Source organism: Etheostoma spectabile, chromosome 1 (genome assembly GCF_008692095.1).
Source record: "Etheostoma spectabile isolate EspeVRDwgs_2016 chromosome 1, UIUC_Espe_1.0, whole genome shotgun sequence".
In the NCBI taxonomy this organism is placed as follows: Eukaryota; Metazoa; Chordata; class Actinopteri; order Perciformes; family Percidae; genus Etheostoma; species Etheostoma spectabile.
Window position 1 is genome coordinate 25,073,735 of NC_045733.1, and position 17,099 is coordinate 25,090,833.

Genomic DNA, 17,099 nt, shown 5'->3' on the forward strand with positions numbered 1-17,099 from the left:
TATATATATATATATATATATATTTTCACATTTTTAACATAATCTTCTTTTTTTCAAATCAGCTATCCCATAATTATTTCACTGTCCCTGTTAACTACAGTAGTACCCCGTGGTTGGGAGTCACAAGCCATAGCTTAAGTGTCCAGGGTCAGCTAACAAGGTGTTCTTGTTGTACGTTGTTGATGTTCAATTACAATCGTATTTGTGAATGACAACTGTTTTTTCCCACCCTACTTGTACATTTCCAGAATGAAAGAGAACAGATCATGACAACAAATGTCTGGCTCACTCAGGTAAGTGTGATGAAGCTCAGAGTCATCTTCTCTCAGTCAGCCTATGTCTTGTTAAATGTCCTTCCCCCTGAACTTGAATTAAACCATATCCATTCTTCCTCTCTAAATGTGGAACAAACTGCTTCTGTAATTGTGCTCCAAACATACTTCACTGATAATGAAGCATGTAATTAAAAATGAGCTGGTCTTGATAAAGTGTGTGGAAGTTGGATCTTGACGTCCAGGTCTCCTCTGTCTCTCCAGCACTGGGTGGATTACAGGTTATCATGGGACCCTGCAAAATACGAAGGTATCGACAAGCTGCGCATTCCTTCCAGACACATCTGGCTCCCAGATATTGTCTTGTATAACAAGTAAGGATAACAGGACTGTAATAACGTTATGAGAGATTTTACATCCATGTGTGCGACGTTTGTCTTAAAAATTAAAACAGATGATTAATAAATGGAATAATCTGTTAATGCTTTCTCTATAAGATTAAATCTTTGTTTTTAGATGGGAATGGGAGCAAGACATTTGAGAATTAATGTGCTTGCTGTTCACATTCAATATCTTTCCCAACTGATTCTCTGAAGCCTAGAGTTAACATATTTAATCTTTTCTCTGTGGATTTTGGTTTCAATATTGACTTGACAGTCCTTTGCTGTAGGAAAAAAAAATACAAATTTTCAGCATGAGTGGCTTTCTTGTTATCTTCACTTCACTGTGATTGTAGGTTGATAACAAAAGCCTCAGAAATCTATTCACAGGCTCCCTAAAGTTTTCTTTCTCTTTCTTCCTCTTTTCATAGTGCTGATGGTACATATGAGGTAACAGTCTTCACCAATGCCATTGTCCTTTTCAATGGCAGCATCAACTGGCTTCCTCCGGCCATATACAAAAGCGCCTGCAAGATCGAGGTCAAGCATTTTCCCTTTGACCAGCAGAACTGCACCCTCAAGTTCCGCTCTTGGACATATGACCACACGGAGATTGACCTGATCTTGAAGTCTGAGGTGGCTAGTATGGATGATTTTACTCCTAGTGGGGAGTGGGATATCCTGGCCCTGCCAGGCAGACGGACTGTCAACCCGCTGGATCCCACCTATGTGGACCTTACATATGACTTCATCATCAAGAGGAAGCCCCTTTTCTACACCATAAACCTCATAATTCCCTGTGTTTTGATCACATCTCTGGCCATTCTGGTTTTCTACTTACCCTCAGACTGCGGGGAGAAGATGACCCTGTGCATCTCCGTCCTCTTGGCTCTCACTGTGTTCTTGCTTTTGATCTCAAAGATTGTTCCTCCCACCTCACTGGATGTGCCTCTGATCGGCAAGTACCTGATGTTCACCATGGTGCTCGTGACCTTCTCCATCATCACCAGTGTGTGCGTACTCAACGTGCACCACCGCTCTCCCAGCACCCACTCCATGCCTTCCTGGGTCAAGCTGATATTTCTTGTCAAACTGCCTGCCTTACTCTTCATGAGACGCCCTCAGAATAACTCTGCACGCCAGAGACTTCGCCAACAGCGGTGTCTACGGGCGAGGAGATCCATCTTGGGCTTGGGTTATCCGGTGGCATCCAAAACAGATATCACCATGTCGTCTTCTGCACTGCTGTCTTCCGACTCTGCCTTCTCAACCCCACGATATAAAAACGTAGCTCATCCGCCGGGCTACAGCCACCCCAACCAGAAGGGGAACTTGCGCCCCACTGATTACCTTCCCAGTGGTTTCACTTCTATCCAGGATCTCCAGCCGAGAAGCAACTCAGAGTGGGCTGCTGATGTCCAGGAGGCGGTGAACGGGGTGCGCTTCGTGGCTGAGCACATGATGGAAGATGATGATGATCAGAGTGTATGTATACACATTTAAACCAAATGTTTCTTTGCATCTATACATTGCTATAGCCATGTTTTTGCTTTGCTATTCTGCTCATCTAATATCGAGTATAATGTATGTTGAATGAGCACTGTCAATGCATACACATACTGCTCTCCAAGGTTTGAAAATCCACCTAAAGCACCTCTGGAGTTTATAACTCTAATTGACACATATATTATTGGTTTAATCTATGTACAAATCTTAATGTAAAATTGACAATGGTTTTATGGGAGGTTACAAGCTGCTGTCACTATATTCAGCCAAGCTGAGACGCTGCAAAAAGTAATTAATCACAAATTGGTGATTTTTACAATATTGTTGTGTATGGATTAAATGAAAAGTTTGTTAATTTGTGATTGTAATTAGGTTTTTGCTAAATTCCATCCCAATAAACTGCATTGAAGGTGTTTTTATTGGCATGATAACACTTAGTGCATTCTTTGACCCCTGAGGTTCAGAAAGAAATACCTCTAACCTTAAGTAGTTGCTGTGACCTTGCAAATTAAAGGCAGACGTTTGGTAATCAATCTTTTTTTTCCTAAATCAATAAAATAAGGAGGGAACAAGGAATGAGAAATGACTTGTTTCATAAACGACCATGGTTGCTGTTGAAAATGGGGTAAAAGGGTCAACGAACAATTTCAGCGAATCTCAGCCATATGAAAAAGTCCTTACAGGAATATAACTTAACTATGTCAGCAGTCAGCATCCTTAGGATAGGCTTATCTATACTAAGAAATATTATTGGGATGAATGGATTTAACACATTTGAAAAAGTATATTACATAACACTTTATGTTCCAATTCAATCATATTCAATCTCTAACAAGCACAATAGACTAAGAGACATATTAACAAAAGACTGCCCAATTTTGGGCCTGCAGGCCAAGATCAGCACATGCTATCTTTGTTTTGGCCCGCCATGGCATTTGACATGCTCATGCCTATTCTCCTATTAATTTGAAAGTGCAGTAAAAACCTAACCGTACTGTGTACTAATATGCCTACAAAACATACATTTTACACAGCTAAATCTGAGATTTATGGCAATGTAATTCACAGTGCCTGTAAACCTTCCTCTTAAATTACATACGTAAGTTTTATCTACGAAGAATTAAAGAAATTATGGTGTTCTTTAACATCAACATTTATTTTTGACCGGTGACCTTCCATCCAGATACATTTGGACCTTCATCTGAAATAATTTTGGCACCCCTGCATTAACATGAAGCCTGTAAATTGTTTGTTTGGATGTTAAGAACCTAGATTTAAAGTGAATAACTCTCACACTTATACACTCGGTTACATTTTCTGCCCCCGAGTGGCTGCACAGAGGCATGGCAGCGTCTGCTGAAGACACACTAAAGCAGGACTATTTTGGTCCTCTCAACACTCTCCAATACTGCTGGTTTGTTAAAATTAGTTGTGACAAAAACATGCGCACTGACTGATTTGATTTGATTTCTGTATATTTGCAGGTGATAGAGGACTGGAAGTATGTGGCTATGGTGGTGGATCGTATGTTCCTGTGGATCTTTATAATAGTGTGTGTCGTAGGCACCCTGGGCTTATTTCTCCAGCCTGTCTTCCAGAGTCAGATTGTTCCCAACCAGCAGCCCAGCTCAGAGACTCCTCGCATATGATGAGCAACGAAGAAGACAGGGCAAGTTGTAGTTCCTTCCAGCAATCAAGCTGTTAGGAGGCCTGTAGTAAGTGCAAAGTCTTTTTGGTTTTAGCTTAAAGTCTGTAGTACCATATTGGTGGGGTTAAAAAGCAATGACAGCAACATTGTCTGTGCCAAACCCCACCAATAAGGCACCTGAGAGTAAAAGCAGACAAAAAAGTACTTCCAACCATTCACATTGTTCATCAATGGAACAGACAAGCAAAATAGAACATGAATCAAAACTACATGGTCCACAGCAATAAAACCTTCTACAGGACCCAATGTTTTATGGAAATGGTACATCTGCAAGGGCCCTAATGTGACATCAGTGCACCAAGGTCATTTCCTTCCATGTTTACAATGGACAGCTGCAGAACTGGACTGAATGTAGATTTCACTTCACTGATGTATGCCAAACTGTTGAAGAAGAAGAAATATACCCCATAATGTCTGAGATATAAGATGTCAGATGTTGTTTGACTCTTGATTTGTGTTTAAGTTATATTACCATGTCATTTAAATGTGATGTGTGATTAAAGTATGAATAATGTCCTCTTTCGGTTGATTAAATGATTAAAATCTCCAATAAAGTCTTAAAATTGTCAGGGTCTTGCCAGAGTACTTAGTTAATCTGTGTTGCCGGTGATAAAGTTTGTCCTCAGAGCCAATACATTCGTTGAAAATGTGCCAATTAAAACATTTCATCATATAGATAAGGCAGCTGTTCACTTGAAATGTGAGAGGGTGTGACCAGGCAAAAAAATGTGTTGATACAACAAAATCGTCAGAGAGGGAGCTGATGGGTAATACAGTGTCTTGAGGTGCAGCCATAGCCATATCTCTGACACACCCCCTGGAGCAAAACAGTTATTAAAAGATCTGCACAATGGCTTTGACAAAATGTTTTCTCTTATGGCCATTCAGTTGTCTTTACACTGAAGTTGATGCGTAGTGCGTATTTGTATAGACGGGCAAATGTAAGCACACACAGAAACTATTCTTTACAAAACACATGCTGAACTGAACCCTTCACTGCTCAATAAATAGTGCTGAGTTGGCTCGTTAGAGATTCCGCGGACTGTTGTTTCTTTGGTGAGACCTTTCATTGAAATTAAGAGACAGCAATCAGTGTCTGTTGGCACTGTTTGAGATCGTTCATGGCATTCTCATTCACCTGTTAGAATCCTGTCATTATTGCAAAGAAACAATACAATGCAACAAATCCATCAACAATCCATCATCTCTTTCAGTTCAAACAAAGCGGTAGCAGTCGTCATTTAAAACTCAATGGAAGGTCCTATAAATCACGAGCCTTATGTTAGCGGCCTTTTGTCATTAGTCACCAATAAGATATGCATGGAAGCATTGTCCTTGAGAATTGTCCTGCCCAAAAAGCAAGCGTTTTCAACACATTTCTACCATAGTATAGTCCTTGGGAAATAGGAGGGCTCAGTCCAAATTAGTCTTTTTTTTTTTTTTTAAATCTACAGGAAAACCTTTGCAGCAGGAGAAGTCTTGTTAAATTAACTGAGACTCAGCTGAAGTTGTGTGTAGGTGTACAAATAACATGTTTCAATTAGTGCTGTCTGGAAGAATAAAGGTCATATTGACATTTATTTCTACTTTTATGTGATGCAATCATATGTTAATTAGCAATTCTCTTTTCACTTGCCCCACTTAAAGAAGCAGGGCAGGGTCAGACACCAAACAGCATCCCTGGTGCTGGTAGGGATGTATGACTTGTTTGAGGGCACTTCATCAAAGTGGATGTTAGCTAAAAAGCACTTGGACGTCCCCTTCATCCAGGGGAAGGACAGATCTGTCAAACCACTGGACCACCCTGCTGACAATAGGAAAGAAAAATGTTTCTTTGAACTGGCAGTAAAGAAAGACAGAATGAAAGCTGGAGTCAAAGACAGAGCTATATGTCCCAATTTGAAGCGGGCTTACCCACATACATTGACATATTTTTGAAACACAGGATGTTACCAAGGGGAAAAAACTCAATCAATCAATCAATCAAGATTTATTCTGAAATGCTCATAAACTGTCGCTGAGGTCACCCAAACCCTAATCCATGGTAGCACACATGCAGTGGCTATTGATATTGGTTGATAAATGGAAGAATATTAATGAATGAATGATTGATTTTTATTACTGTGTCATGCATTAAAAAATATATGCCAAGCCCAAGCAGGCTTACAAGACACCATTGTTTACCCCAAAGGACCAGATACCAGAATAGCTGCGTAAATTAATGAAACAAATAAACTTTTCTGTCGTTAAAATGAACATCCACACTGTGAGCCACACCAAGAAATGTTCACTCTGCACAAACTCGGTGCCAGAATGTCTTCATGCAAGAGATCCAAATGTTCAAATATTAAATGTGACTTCCAAACTTTTATTATAACATTGTGTATGTATCATTAAATAAAATAAAGTAAATAAAACATCTTTAAGTATTATTTGTTAAGAGTTTACCACTGATCTGCTCCATAGAGACTGAGACTGGTTTGAGCAGATTTAATTGATTTATTTAATTTAGCTAAGTTTCCATCCATTTGTTGATTGAATTATCTAAAGTTCAGTAAAAAAAACTCATGCAAATAAAGCCGATGAAAGTGTGTTTCCTTCCAACGGCTTTGAAGCAAATAAAGCCCAAAAGCTGATCCCTGTTTCCAACGGAGGCCCACCCACTTCAGACCAGGGAGATAAGCACAGAAAAAGAAGTAGAATAGGACAGAGGGTTTTCACTGACATATTGGAGGCACTCGGTGTAAACAACTGAACAGAGTACAGTGGAGTATTGTGCACTTTGTGTATTTTAAGTGAATGTAGCCATGTCTAAATAACAGAAAAGCATCCAAAATGCAAAAGCATTTAGGGAAGGACTTGGACTACAAGAAAACCCGGCAATTCTTCCCTCAGTTGCATATCCCGATATAGCTAGTCAACTACCTACTTTTCTTGCCCAGCCCATACACAGCTCCAGGCCTTAAATCCTACAAAGGTTTGGAGGCCTATACCCAGATGGTGTGTGGATGAGTGAGGGAGACGCAGTACCAAGTGATTAATGACCGTTGTGTTGTGAAGGCCAAAGTAAGTAACGCAATAACGTCTTTCCTTAGCTGTATGACATCATTGCGATATTCAAGGTGTAGCCAAGTGAGTCTCAATCGTTTTTTTTTTTTATTTCAAAGAGCCCCAGTTTTCTATCTACACTACCTGAGTGAGTTAGAGCTTTGCCAACCACAAGCGCCTCCTTTCCTCTGATAACTTTGGCATTCCTCTCCCTGATATTTCAAATGTTTTTTCTCGGTCTGACCTATTGGTACAACCTAAAACACGGCAATAATAACCATTTTCCTTGACAACGTTCGGGATCTAATTCAGTGCCTGTGCTTTGTTGTGATGCAGAGTACCTCCAAAATGGCGACTTCCGGTCTGATGACGCCTCGTTAAAAACCCTCTATAAACCAGAGAAATCTGTCAACCTGCGGAAAACAATATATACGCTCAAATAGTCATCATAGTCATCACTCAAAGGGTGATTGGGAAAACAAAAAATGCATTTTTAGGGTATTTAAAAGGACAGGGTTTTTTTTCTGTCCCATAAACCTCCCAATTAGGAATATAGTGGAAATGGAATGTATTTATTTCTAATTTCAGTAGGTTGGCGTTTTTGCCAATTTCAAGACTTTAAGGGGAAAATTCGCTTGACTTGTTTTATCAGCTTAGGTAGCTGTAGGTTGCACATTTTTTGCAGTGCAGTGTGCCTCCTATCAGTGACTGTGTTCCTCAGTGTGGCTGTGCCTCCCCCTCTCTGCTCTCTGCTTCTCTCCGCAGCTGCAGATCTGCTTTCACTCTTCCCACATTCTCCTCCTGTCTGCTCCGCAGCGCTGCTGCTGACCCAGGATACCGATTCAATTTGTCATTTGAAACAGGATGAAAGCCAATTTTTGTGTCGTTCTTCCCACATGTTCCTTCCTTCTGTTTCTTCTGCCAGGTGAGTAGCCTAATAAGCTACTACTTTAACACATTAACATCTTGTTACTTCGCCTAGCCTAGGCTACTTGTTGATTTACTTGGCCTAAATGTGTTGAATAATATTTCCACAATTAATGTTTATGTTTTGTTTTTGTTTTTTTCAAAATTTGTTCAGATCCAAATCCCATATTTTATATAACGCAGACATTCAGGGAAGTCAAGTTAATAAATTATGACTTTACTCTCTATTGTTGTTTTTTAATTTAAAGGGATGCATTTAATAGATGACAATTATTATTCTATTATTCTACACTGAGGAAACCTCAAAGCTAATCAGACCAACAAAGAATGATTGAAGGTAGACTGAGATTTGAAACAAGTGGTTGATACAGTTTACAGGTTCAATCAGAACCGTACATATAGACAATGCGGGCAGTGACTATGGGACACTGAAGAAGTGTGTGTGTGTGTGTGTGTGTGTCTGTGTGTGTGTGGGGGGGGCCTCCATCAACGTTTTGGGCAAAGAGCGAGACCAACTTGTTGAGAGTAATTTAGATTTCCCCCAATACGTGTTTAAAGAACATATGCTAATTAAAAAATGGTGCAGTTTGCTATGCCCTCGAAAAGGCAGTGACTTCTCACAGCTGGGTTTTTTTAATAGTCAGGAGCAATCTATTAAAAATGATATACTTATTCTAGGAGTGCAAACTAACCAGGGTTTGAAAAAGGTGACAAAGATGCCCCATATTAGTTTTAAAAATGTGGATTTACAGTTGATCATGAGAATGTAGAGGAAACTCACTCTGGAACCCTCGAACTCACCCTAGAATTAATGTAATTGCTGCTACAAATGTAAAGGGGACATCAGTTCAGAGCACTTAAAAAAATCATCAGATGGACACAAATCACAAAAACAACCTAAATTTATCAACTTGAAATTATTATTTTTTTTTTCATTTCTTTGGTATTTTTGTCATGTACATGCAATGAAGTTAGCTGGGTAATATGTTGATGTCCAATGTCAATTCTCTATTTGATCATGTGACGAGACGATACAATATATGGTGGCTAGTTTAGGCACAAAACCTGCCAAGTATGACTGAGCACATCTGCAAGCTGAACAATGGCGTCATGTATATGCGTTCCTAGTATGCATTAGGGCTGTAATAGCATGCACTGGAGCCCGTCGTAACTACCTCACCCATAACTGATTGATTTAATTATAAAGACAAGCACTGCTCCCCTGGAGTGATTACAAACCAACAATCACCTGGCTGTTACTCAACTTGTAACCAAGCTGTACTGTATCCCTCTAAAGCACATTGCAGTGACAGATCATTTTCTGACCCTCTGCTCTTGTTCAGGGGGCTCCTCTTCAGATGCAGAGCACAAGCTCTTCTCTGTGATATTCTCCAACTACAACCAGTACATCCGACCGGTGGAAAATGTGACCGACCCAGTCGTTGTACAGTTCGAGGTATCCATGTCACAGCTAGTCAAAGTGGTAAGTAGCCTACAAAAGGCCTTTAGACTGTTTATGTGCTAATGTCTATAGTACATGTGAGTTATGGGCTACTGTCAGACATATATCACTTTGCTTAATAAGCAGTCATGACCAGGGATGTGCACTGACATTTTGGGGGGCAGGGGCTAAAAATGACTTAAACAACTTCCTAACCAATCTATTTTAATCCCCGACTGGATATTTAGAAAAAAATTAGTTTGACAGGAAAGCTGTGCGCTAAGAGGAATACATATATATGTATGTATCTGGCATTGGGCTCTCTCTCTCTCTCTCTCTCTCTATATATATATATATATATATATATATATATATATATATATATATATATATATATATATATATGTGTATTTTTTTTATTTTTTATATTTCTTATATTTTAAAAAAAGAAGTCTGGTCATGACCCGAGGAAAATGAAAAAAGGAATAACATAGATGGCAAATGTGGAGGATCTGAGCATACGAAGAAAAAAAAGGTGTTGTTGATTTGTGAACTTTGGGCAACTCAGTTTTAGAGAACAATTGCCATTTGAGACACATGAGATACACAGTAACCCCTTGGTGAAAATCCTCAGGTGGGAACTACAACGAAAGATGGAGCGGTCTGCTTGTTTGTCTGGCCAAAGAAAGATGTGGAATGTCAGCTGTCTGAGTACCTCTCAGTTTAGATAGACCCTATCACTCAATCACTGCCACTTCAGATGAGCACCTCTGGATTTAACAGCATGTTCTGCTGGCTCTTGTTGAATGCAGATGAAGCAAACAGAGACTCAGACAGGTCTAAAGCAGATTGTAATAATTAAGCAAAGAGGCTTGTGTTGAACAGGGAGGACAGCTTCAATCACAAAATTAACACCTTTGGATGTATTGTTCTCTGTCACATTACCCCTCTGCTTGTGTTGAATAACAAGAGGAGATCAGATCTTTCATTTGAGACATTTTACTTAAATTTTCCTCCTATCAAATTGATTTATATAAAAAGGAAAAGTTAATAATTTAGGGAAACCGACCTAATTTATTTATTTATTTTTCTTGAGAATTCCATGAGACGAATAATACCGCTTGTGTGTGTGTATAGTAAATAAATAAGCTACAGCAAGGAGACTCAATAGCTTAGCTTAGCATGAAGATTGAAAGTACACTTTCTGTTTAAACATTAATATTCAATAAAAAAAGTTCTTTGTCAATAGTAGCCAACAGTATAAATGTCACAATGTATGAAGTTGTAACTATACACAAGGTTTATTCTAGACAATTTGACTGGATATGTGGGGCTTGAGACATTGTAGCCCATCTAAATCTGTTTTCTTTTGCCTACTGCCAACAGGAAATTCTTTTCTTTATTTTTTTCGGAAGAGCTAGATAAGTATTAAAGACATGTCTGGATCTAGAAATGTCAAAAATATAATGTATGTTTAGTTTTATTCTCCTTAACGCAGCTGATGTAGCCGGCAACAGTGCTCCCCGTGCTGATGGATGACTATGATTTCCTCCACACACCTGGTGCTTCTAACCCACATGCAATTGGCATGGTCAGCCCACAGCAGTTACAGCAGGGCTAAATGAGCTCATTTAGACCATCGATAGCTCATTGCCCGAGGTTGCTGAGTCCTCATTTCCCAATCAGGCATTTCACGCAGGCTTTGTATTTGTGGGTTTTAGAGCAGCGGGCAAAGTGGTAACAGTGACTGGTTTACAAAGAAATAGTTGGAAACTTTGGAAAATTAGCTTATGCAACTCGTATCATTCTATACTAGTCCTTATAATGTTTTGGCGATTTGATCACCACATCACATCATATGGTCAACCATGTTTGGCGTGTGTATTTGCAAGGTAGCAGTTGAAATGATGCTACTCCTGCATTTTAACCATTCCAAAGATCATACTGTTACCATAAGAAGCACCGTCTGATGCCTGCACACCGGCTGGCAGGATGCCCTGCAGAGAAGTCCCAATCGGTGTCCAATTTCACCACGCTTGCCTCTGTGCCCCTCTGATGCAGAGATGCACATGGACGCAGAGCGGGTCTTGCTTGTCCGCGTATTCCGGATCATAGCCATAGGTGGTGGCTCATGGCCATCTTCACCTTTTACTCTGGGTTTACTCTGATGATGTCAACCATAATATACTGTGTTTCCATTTTGTCCATGCACTTGGTGGTGATGAGATACAGAATGTGTTCTTTGACTTTTACAGTGCTGTAAAATTCACAGTCTCCCAAAAATAATTCAATAAAGATTGTCTGCCTTCTGTCCACCTGTATTTCCCAGCCATGTAGAACCTCACCTGGATACTAAATGGTAACACGAATGGTTCCTAAGATTGTTTTTTTAACGGTCACCAAAACCAAAAACCCGACACCCACAGTTTTTTCTCCCTCACTCTTTTAGTCCTTCTGCTCACGCTTTACCACTGAGTTGTTAGAATTAAAGCTTAAGGTTGTGCTGCGACCCCCTGGTTCCAGCTGTCATGTTATGCTCCAGGTGTGGAGGACCTAGGCGGGCATTTCTTAAAGTGCTTATATTATGCTCATTTTCAGGTTCATAATTATATTTAGAGGTTGTATCAGAACAGGTTTACGTAGTTTAATTTTCAAAAGACCTGTGTGTTGTGCTTTGTGTTTTAGCTACTGAGTGAGGCATCTCACTTCTGTTGCATGTTTGTCAGGACTACTACCCAGTCAGAAGCAGAGAATGAGGGCTAGGCGAGCATTATAACGTGTGTTACAAAGTGATGCACGTTTGTCATGGAAGTAAAGGCTGGACTAAAGTAAAGCTGTTTGGAGCAGATTGTGAACCGTGTTTTCTGTTGGGGATGGTAAGGCCTTTTGGGGTGGCTTTTAGGCCTTTTCACTTTGTAAACCTATAACATGCGCACAACGATATATAACTCAATAAAGGAAAGGGAAAAAGCCAACATGCAAAATATGAGCACTTTAATACTCTTGCCCGATTTACACAGTCTGACCCTGGGGAAAGCACACAAACAATCCTCAGTGGTGAATTGGATTATCACATGTGACAGTTTTAACTTTTAGATGTTGACATTAATGCTTTTGTTCTTTGCTTAAATGTCTTCATTATCAATTCTGCTCTGTTCTCAGGATGAAGTCAATCAGATCATGGAGACAAATCTGTGGCTGAGACATGTAAGTTCATGATGCGTGACTGTGCAAATGGACCTTGGGCAAGGACATCTAGTATGGATCCAGCCTTGTCATACATGATTCTTCGGGGCTAGACTGATAAGCTGAATTATTCATGGAAGGAAGCTTTTTAAACAAATGGATTCTTCTTGTCCTATTTTTTGCAAAAAAAAAAAAAAAAAATCCTATGAGCCAAATGAGACCAAGAGTTCATGGTCAATTTTTATTACATACAGTATAATTTTGTAATTTGACAGTGGTCTGGAATTTATATCATACTTGTCCACAAGATTGTTTTTGACAATGTAACAGAAACCTCTGGCTGGAGCCATGTTTATGCCAAAGAGTTGAGGAGTAATTGCTCTTTGGAGTCTCTCTAACCAATGTACAAACAACAGTTATTTCCCCTGCTGACCATTCACATTTTACAACATACTCTAGATAATTACTCCTTCTTATTTACGTGAAATAATTGCAGCTTTCTGAGATTACTTTGCCATTGTAACTTTATGAGTCTCACAAGGATCAATGGCTGTCCTCAAGAGGGGGTCAAAAATAGTGGCCAAAAAGTCAATAAAACACACTGTGGTCCATTATATCGCCTCTCAGACTGCATACAGTGTACTCTCTGTTTACATGCCACATTTGGAAATGACGACTTGTCGTTGTTATAATGGGATGTTTTACAAGTGTCTTACAACATTTTACAACTTGTTTAGAATATAGATCGTATTTAAATATGGACAGCTGTCAGCTGTGAGGCCAAAACGTCTCGTTTTCCCCCCTGGTGGCAGGCTTTTTTCATTCATTTTTCACAAAAATGGTTAATTTAATTTTATGTAGTTCTTATCTTGCTGGTTTTTGTGTTATTCCTTCCAACAAGTTTGGTTTTAAAGCGCCCATATTATACTTGTTTTCAGGTTCATAATTGTATTTTGTGGTTGTACCAGAATAGGTTTACATGGTTTCATTTTCAAAAAACACCATATTTCTGTTGTACTGCACATTGCTGCAGATCCTCTTTTGGTTTTGATTTCTATTTTAGCTACAGAGTGAGACATCTCACTTCTACACTATCTTTGTTAGAAGTCACACATGCACAGTAGCTAGGTAAGATGACATCAGCTAGATAACTCTTTCTCCAACTTTGGTCAGTACAAGGCAGGATTAGCTGGGAGGCTTCTTCTAAACAAGGGGCACTTGTGGAATACCTGCAGAACTAGCATGCTAGCGCTAGCATGTTTCACTTAGCAACCTCGTCTTGGCTAGTGACATAGAAAGCTGTACAGATTTTGAACAGCTCACAGAGGACATTCAGTAATCTGTATCTCACTCAAAACAGCATGGATAGTTTTTTTTCCAAGTTTGTATGTGTGTGGAAGCCCCAGAGACACAAAATAACACCCCAAATCTTTTCAGAACATGGGTACTTTAATTAGTTATTTGATTCTATAAAAATTGGGGTGAAACGTCATGTTTGATTTGTGATTGGTCTGGCTTTGATAACTCGGTTCCACTGTCTGATCTGGCTCCAAAATAACGAGATGACAGCACCCATATCCAGGATTGTCTACATTATCATTTTTTGTCACTTGTTTTTAATGTAAAAAAAATATATATGTTTTTGTTTCAGATCTGGAATGACTACAAGCTCAGATGGAATCCAAGGGATTTTGGAGGCGTCGAGTTTATCCGAGTGCCGTCAAACAAAATATGGAAGCCAGACATTGTGCTTTACAACAAGTGAGCGTAACAACATATTGATTGCTGTGTGCATTTAGAACAAAGGATTACAAAAACAATATCATCCTCCATTGCTCATTTTGCATTGGTAATTTGTTGTTTGCATAATGCATATATATATATATAATGCATAATGCATATAGGAACATCCGAGGGTGCAATTTTATACAACCACAAGGCATCTTTTTTTTATAAATATTGCCTTGACACAATAGTCTATTGATTAGATCCTCCAGTTTATCTTTAATGACTCATCTGTCTCCAACCTGCCCTCTGTCTTCCCCTTTTATTTTCTAACTCTCTTTTTTCTTTCTTTACAGTGCTGTCGGAGATTTCCAAGTCGATGACAAAACAAAAGCCCTGCTTCGTTACAATGGTGATGTTACCTGGATCCCTCCAGCTATATTCAAGAGCTCCTGCAAGATCGACGTCACTTACTTCCCCTTCGACTACCAAAACTGCACCATGAAGTTTGGCTCTTGGACATACGACAAGGCAAAGATCGATCTGGTGCTAATTGGCTCAACCATCAACCTAAAGGACTTCTGGGAGAGCGGCGAGTGGACGATCATCGACGCCCCTGGTTACAAACACGACATCAAGTACAACTGCTGCGAGGAAATCTACACGGATATCACTTACTCTTTGTACATCCGCCGTCTACCACTTTTCTACACTATCAACATGATCATCCCCTGCCTTCTTATCTCCTTCCTCACTGTGCTCGTCTTCTACCTGCCATCTGATTGCGGGGAGAAAATCACTCTGTGCATCTCTGTCCTGCTGTCTTTAACTGTCTTCCTCCTCGTCATAACAGAGACCATCCCCTCCACCTCGCTAGTCATCCCCCTGATTGGCGAGTACCTCCTCTTCACCATGATCTTTGTCACCCTCTCTATTGTCATCACTGTTTTTGTGTTGAACGTCCACTACCGCACACCAAAGACCCACACTATGCCCTGCTGGGTGCGGACTGTGTTCCTTGGGCTGTTGCCCAAGGTGATGTTCATGACCAGGCCAGAGAGGGACCCCGAGACGGTGGCAGTGACCAGCAGTGTTCAGACGGTGCATTCAAGGCCCTGTGCCAAGCATTCATCAGGTACTTTGCAGAAGCAGCACAAACCTCAGGCCCTCGTTTCTAGTGTGGTGTCCAGCCTGACAAACCGCCAACGGATTATCAACAACACAGAGCTCTCCAACCTCAATAACTTAAGTGGAGAACCAACCAAAGGTGCAGGTTCTGTGTTTTTGTGCTGCGAGGGCCGTTCCAACCGTTGCTGGCACCAGAGATCCAGCAAACTGCCCGCAGATTCTGGGGGAGGGAGCAGAGGACTGGGCAACCTGGGGGCGCTGATTGGAGGCAGTGCTGTCGAGACTGGAGGCGAGAGTCAATGCTCCAGCTCAGAGTCTCTAGATGGAGGAAAAATGTCCCTGTTGCCACTCTCCCCTGAGGTCAGGGAGGCTATTGAGAGTGTCAAATACATAGCAGAGAACATGAGACTTCAGAATGAAGCAAAAGAGGTGAGTGCTCACAATCATATATTTTAAACCTTTATAGGTAATTTGCTTTCATTGTCATTACATCCTTGAAATTGTTTTCATTGTGATCCTCTCACAGGTTCAAGATGACTGGAAGTACGTTGCCATGGTGATCGACAGGATTTTCCTTTGGGTTTTTATCCTTGTGTGCATCCTGGGAACAGCTGGCCTCTTCCTCCAGCCTCTATTACTTTGGGATGACATTTGAAATAGTTTGATAAAACAAATACCGCTACTTCAATTCTGTCAAACGGCACGGCATTCGTTACTTATGAGATTCTCTCCATCGCTCCGGACAATGCAGAGTGGATCAAAGTCAAGAAGAAAAGATGACTGTGTCGGCCAAATGTTGAGGCAAATGTATTAGTGACTGTGTTTTCACAGATTAGATGATTTCTGTGCGAGGAAGTGGTTTTAGGACCCTCCAATGCAGAGGACATGGTGAACAAACAATTGTAAAGATCATGGTAGTTACTTAATTGTGTATACACTAGTTCTGCATTAACCACTACATCACCAGAAAGCTATTTTTTTTTTAATTGCTAGTATGTTTTATAACAAGAAAATCTTGAACATATTTGAATGTTAAGTCTTCATTAAGTGCCATCTCAAATTAATACATGTACTATGGAGAAAAACGAGGGCGCACAGAAAAAAAGACATTGGACATAGATTGATGTGATGAATTTCCATGTTTCTGAGAACTAAGCAAGAATGTTGATTGTGTTCAAAGAGTGACATCATGTGGTAAGTATTTGCTACTGCAAAATATAACAAGGCCTTTAAAGGTTTATGTCACCCATTTTGTCACCATCTCTGTTGTAACATATTCCCAGTTGTAACATGTTATGAAAATGAATTCTAATAATTTATGCATTTAAGGCATAACATGCTGTCTAATCGGGATAGCATGACCCAAAGGGTGACATTAGAAAATGTCATCAAGGATTTTTGTTTGACCATGCAAATTGGATAGTTACAATGCCCTGAAAGTAGTGATGGCCAAATGAAGCCTTGGGAACCTGTGTCTTTATTTTCTGAGCCCACTAAATGGCGCTCTTGGTTTCAAGAGAAAGGTCTAAGGCAGTACAATTCAGTATATTCTCAACCAATTGTTGAACAGAGAGCGCCATCTTGTGGGCTCAGAAAATAAAGACACTGGTTCACGAAGCTTCATTTGGCCATCACTACATGAAAGTATTCTAATTGTAAAGTGTAAACGCATCTATAAATATATGCATTTTAGTTCTGCATATTATTTCTGTAAATACATTTTTAAAAAGCGTTATGTAAAGGTGTAAGGTGGAGCTCTATTGTATCTTCCCTGAACT

General features: G+C 40.0%; 2 protein-coding genes across 2 annotated transcripts in view; both read left to right on the forward strand.

Moving 5' to 3' along the window:
- Positions 1-4,435, forward strand: part of chrnb4 (cholinergic receptor, nicotinic, beta 4 (neuronal)) — a 10,499-nt gene extending 6,064 nt beyond the window's left edge. Inside the window, exons 3-6 of the mRNA XM_032520617.1 lie at positions 249-293; positions 537-646; positions 1,084-2,137; positions 3,643-4,435. Coding sequence (XP_032376508.1) covers positions 249-293; positions 537-646; positions 1,084-2,137; positions 3,643-3,807 — 1,374 coding nt within the window. The 3' untranslated portion in view covers positions 3,808-4,435. The remainder of the gene's footprint in view (positions 1-248; positions 294-536; positions 647-1,083; positions 2,138-3,642) is intronic.
- Positions 4,436-7,686: 3,251 nt separating this feature from the next.
- On the forward strand, positions 7,687-16,405 carry chrna3 (cholinergic receptor, nicotinic, alpha 3). Its single transcript, XM_032520436.1, has 6 exons — positions 7,687-7,839; positions 9,185-9,324; positions 12,445-12,489; positions 14,120-14,229; positions 14,550-15,750; positions 15,848-16,405. Exons 1-6 carry the CDS (start codon positions 7,779-7,781, stop codon positions 15,974-15,976), a joined length of 1,686 nt encoding a protein of 561 aa, XP_032376327.1. The 5' UTR covers positions 7,687-7,778; the 3' UTR covers positions 15,977-16,405.
- Positions 16,406-17,099: the final 694 nt, after the last annotated feature.

Excerpts from the sequence above, each read along its gene's own strand:
- chrna3 (XM_032520436.1), top strand. The coding sequence starts at position 7,779 with ATGAAAGCCAATTTTTGTGTCGTTCTTCCCACATGTTCCTTCCTTCTG. Across the intron at positions 7,840-9,184 it reads CCTTCTGTTTCTTCTGCCAG|GGGGCTCCTCTTCAGATGCA; the intron begins GTGAGTAGCCTA and ends GCTCTTGTTCAG. Across the intron at positions 14,230-14,549 it reads GACATTGTGCTTTACAACAA|TGCTGTCGGAGATTTCCAAG; the intron begins GTGAGCGTAACA and ends CTTTCTTTACAG.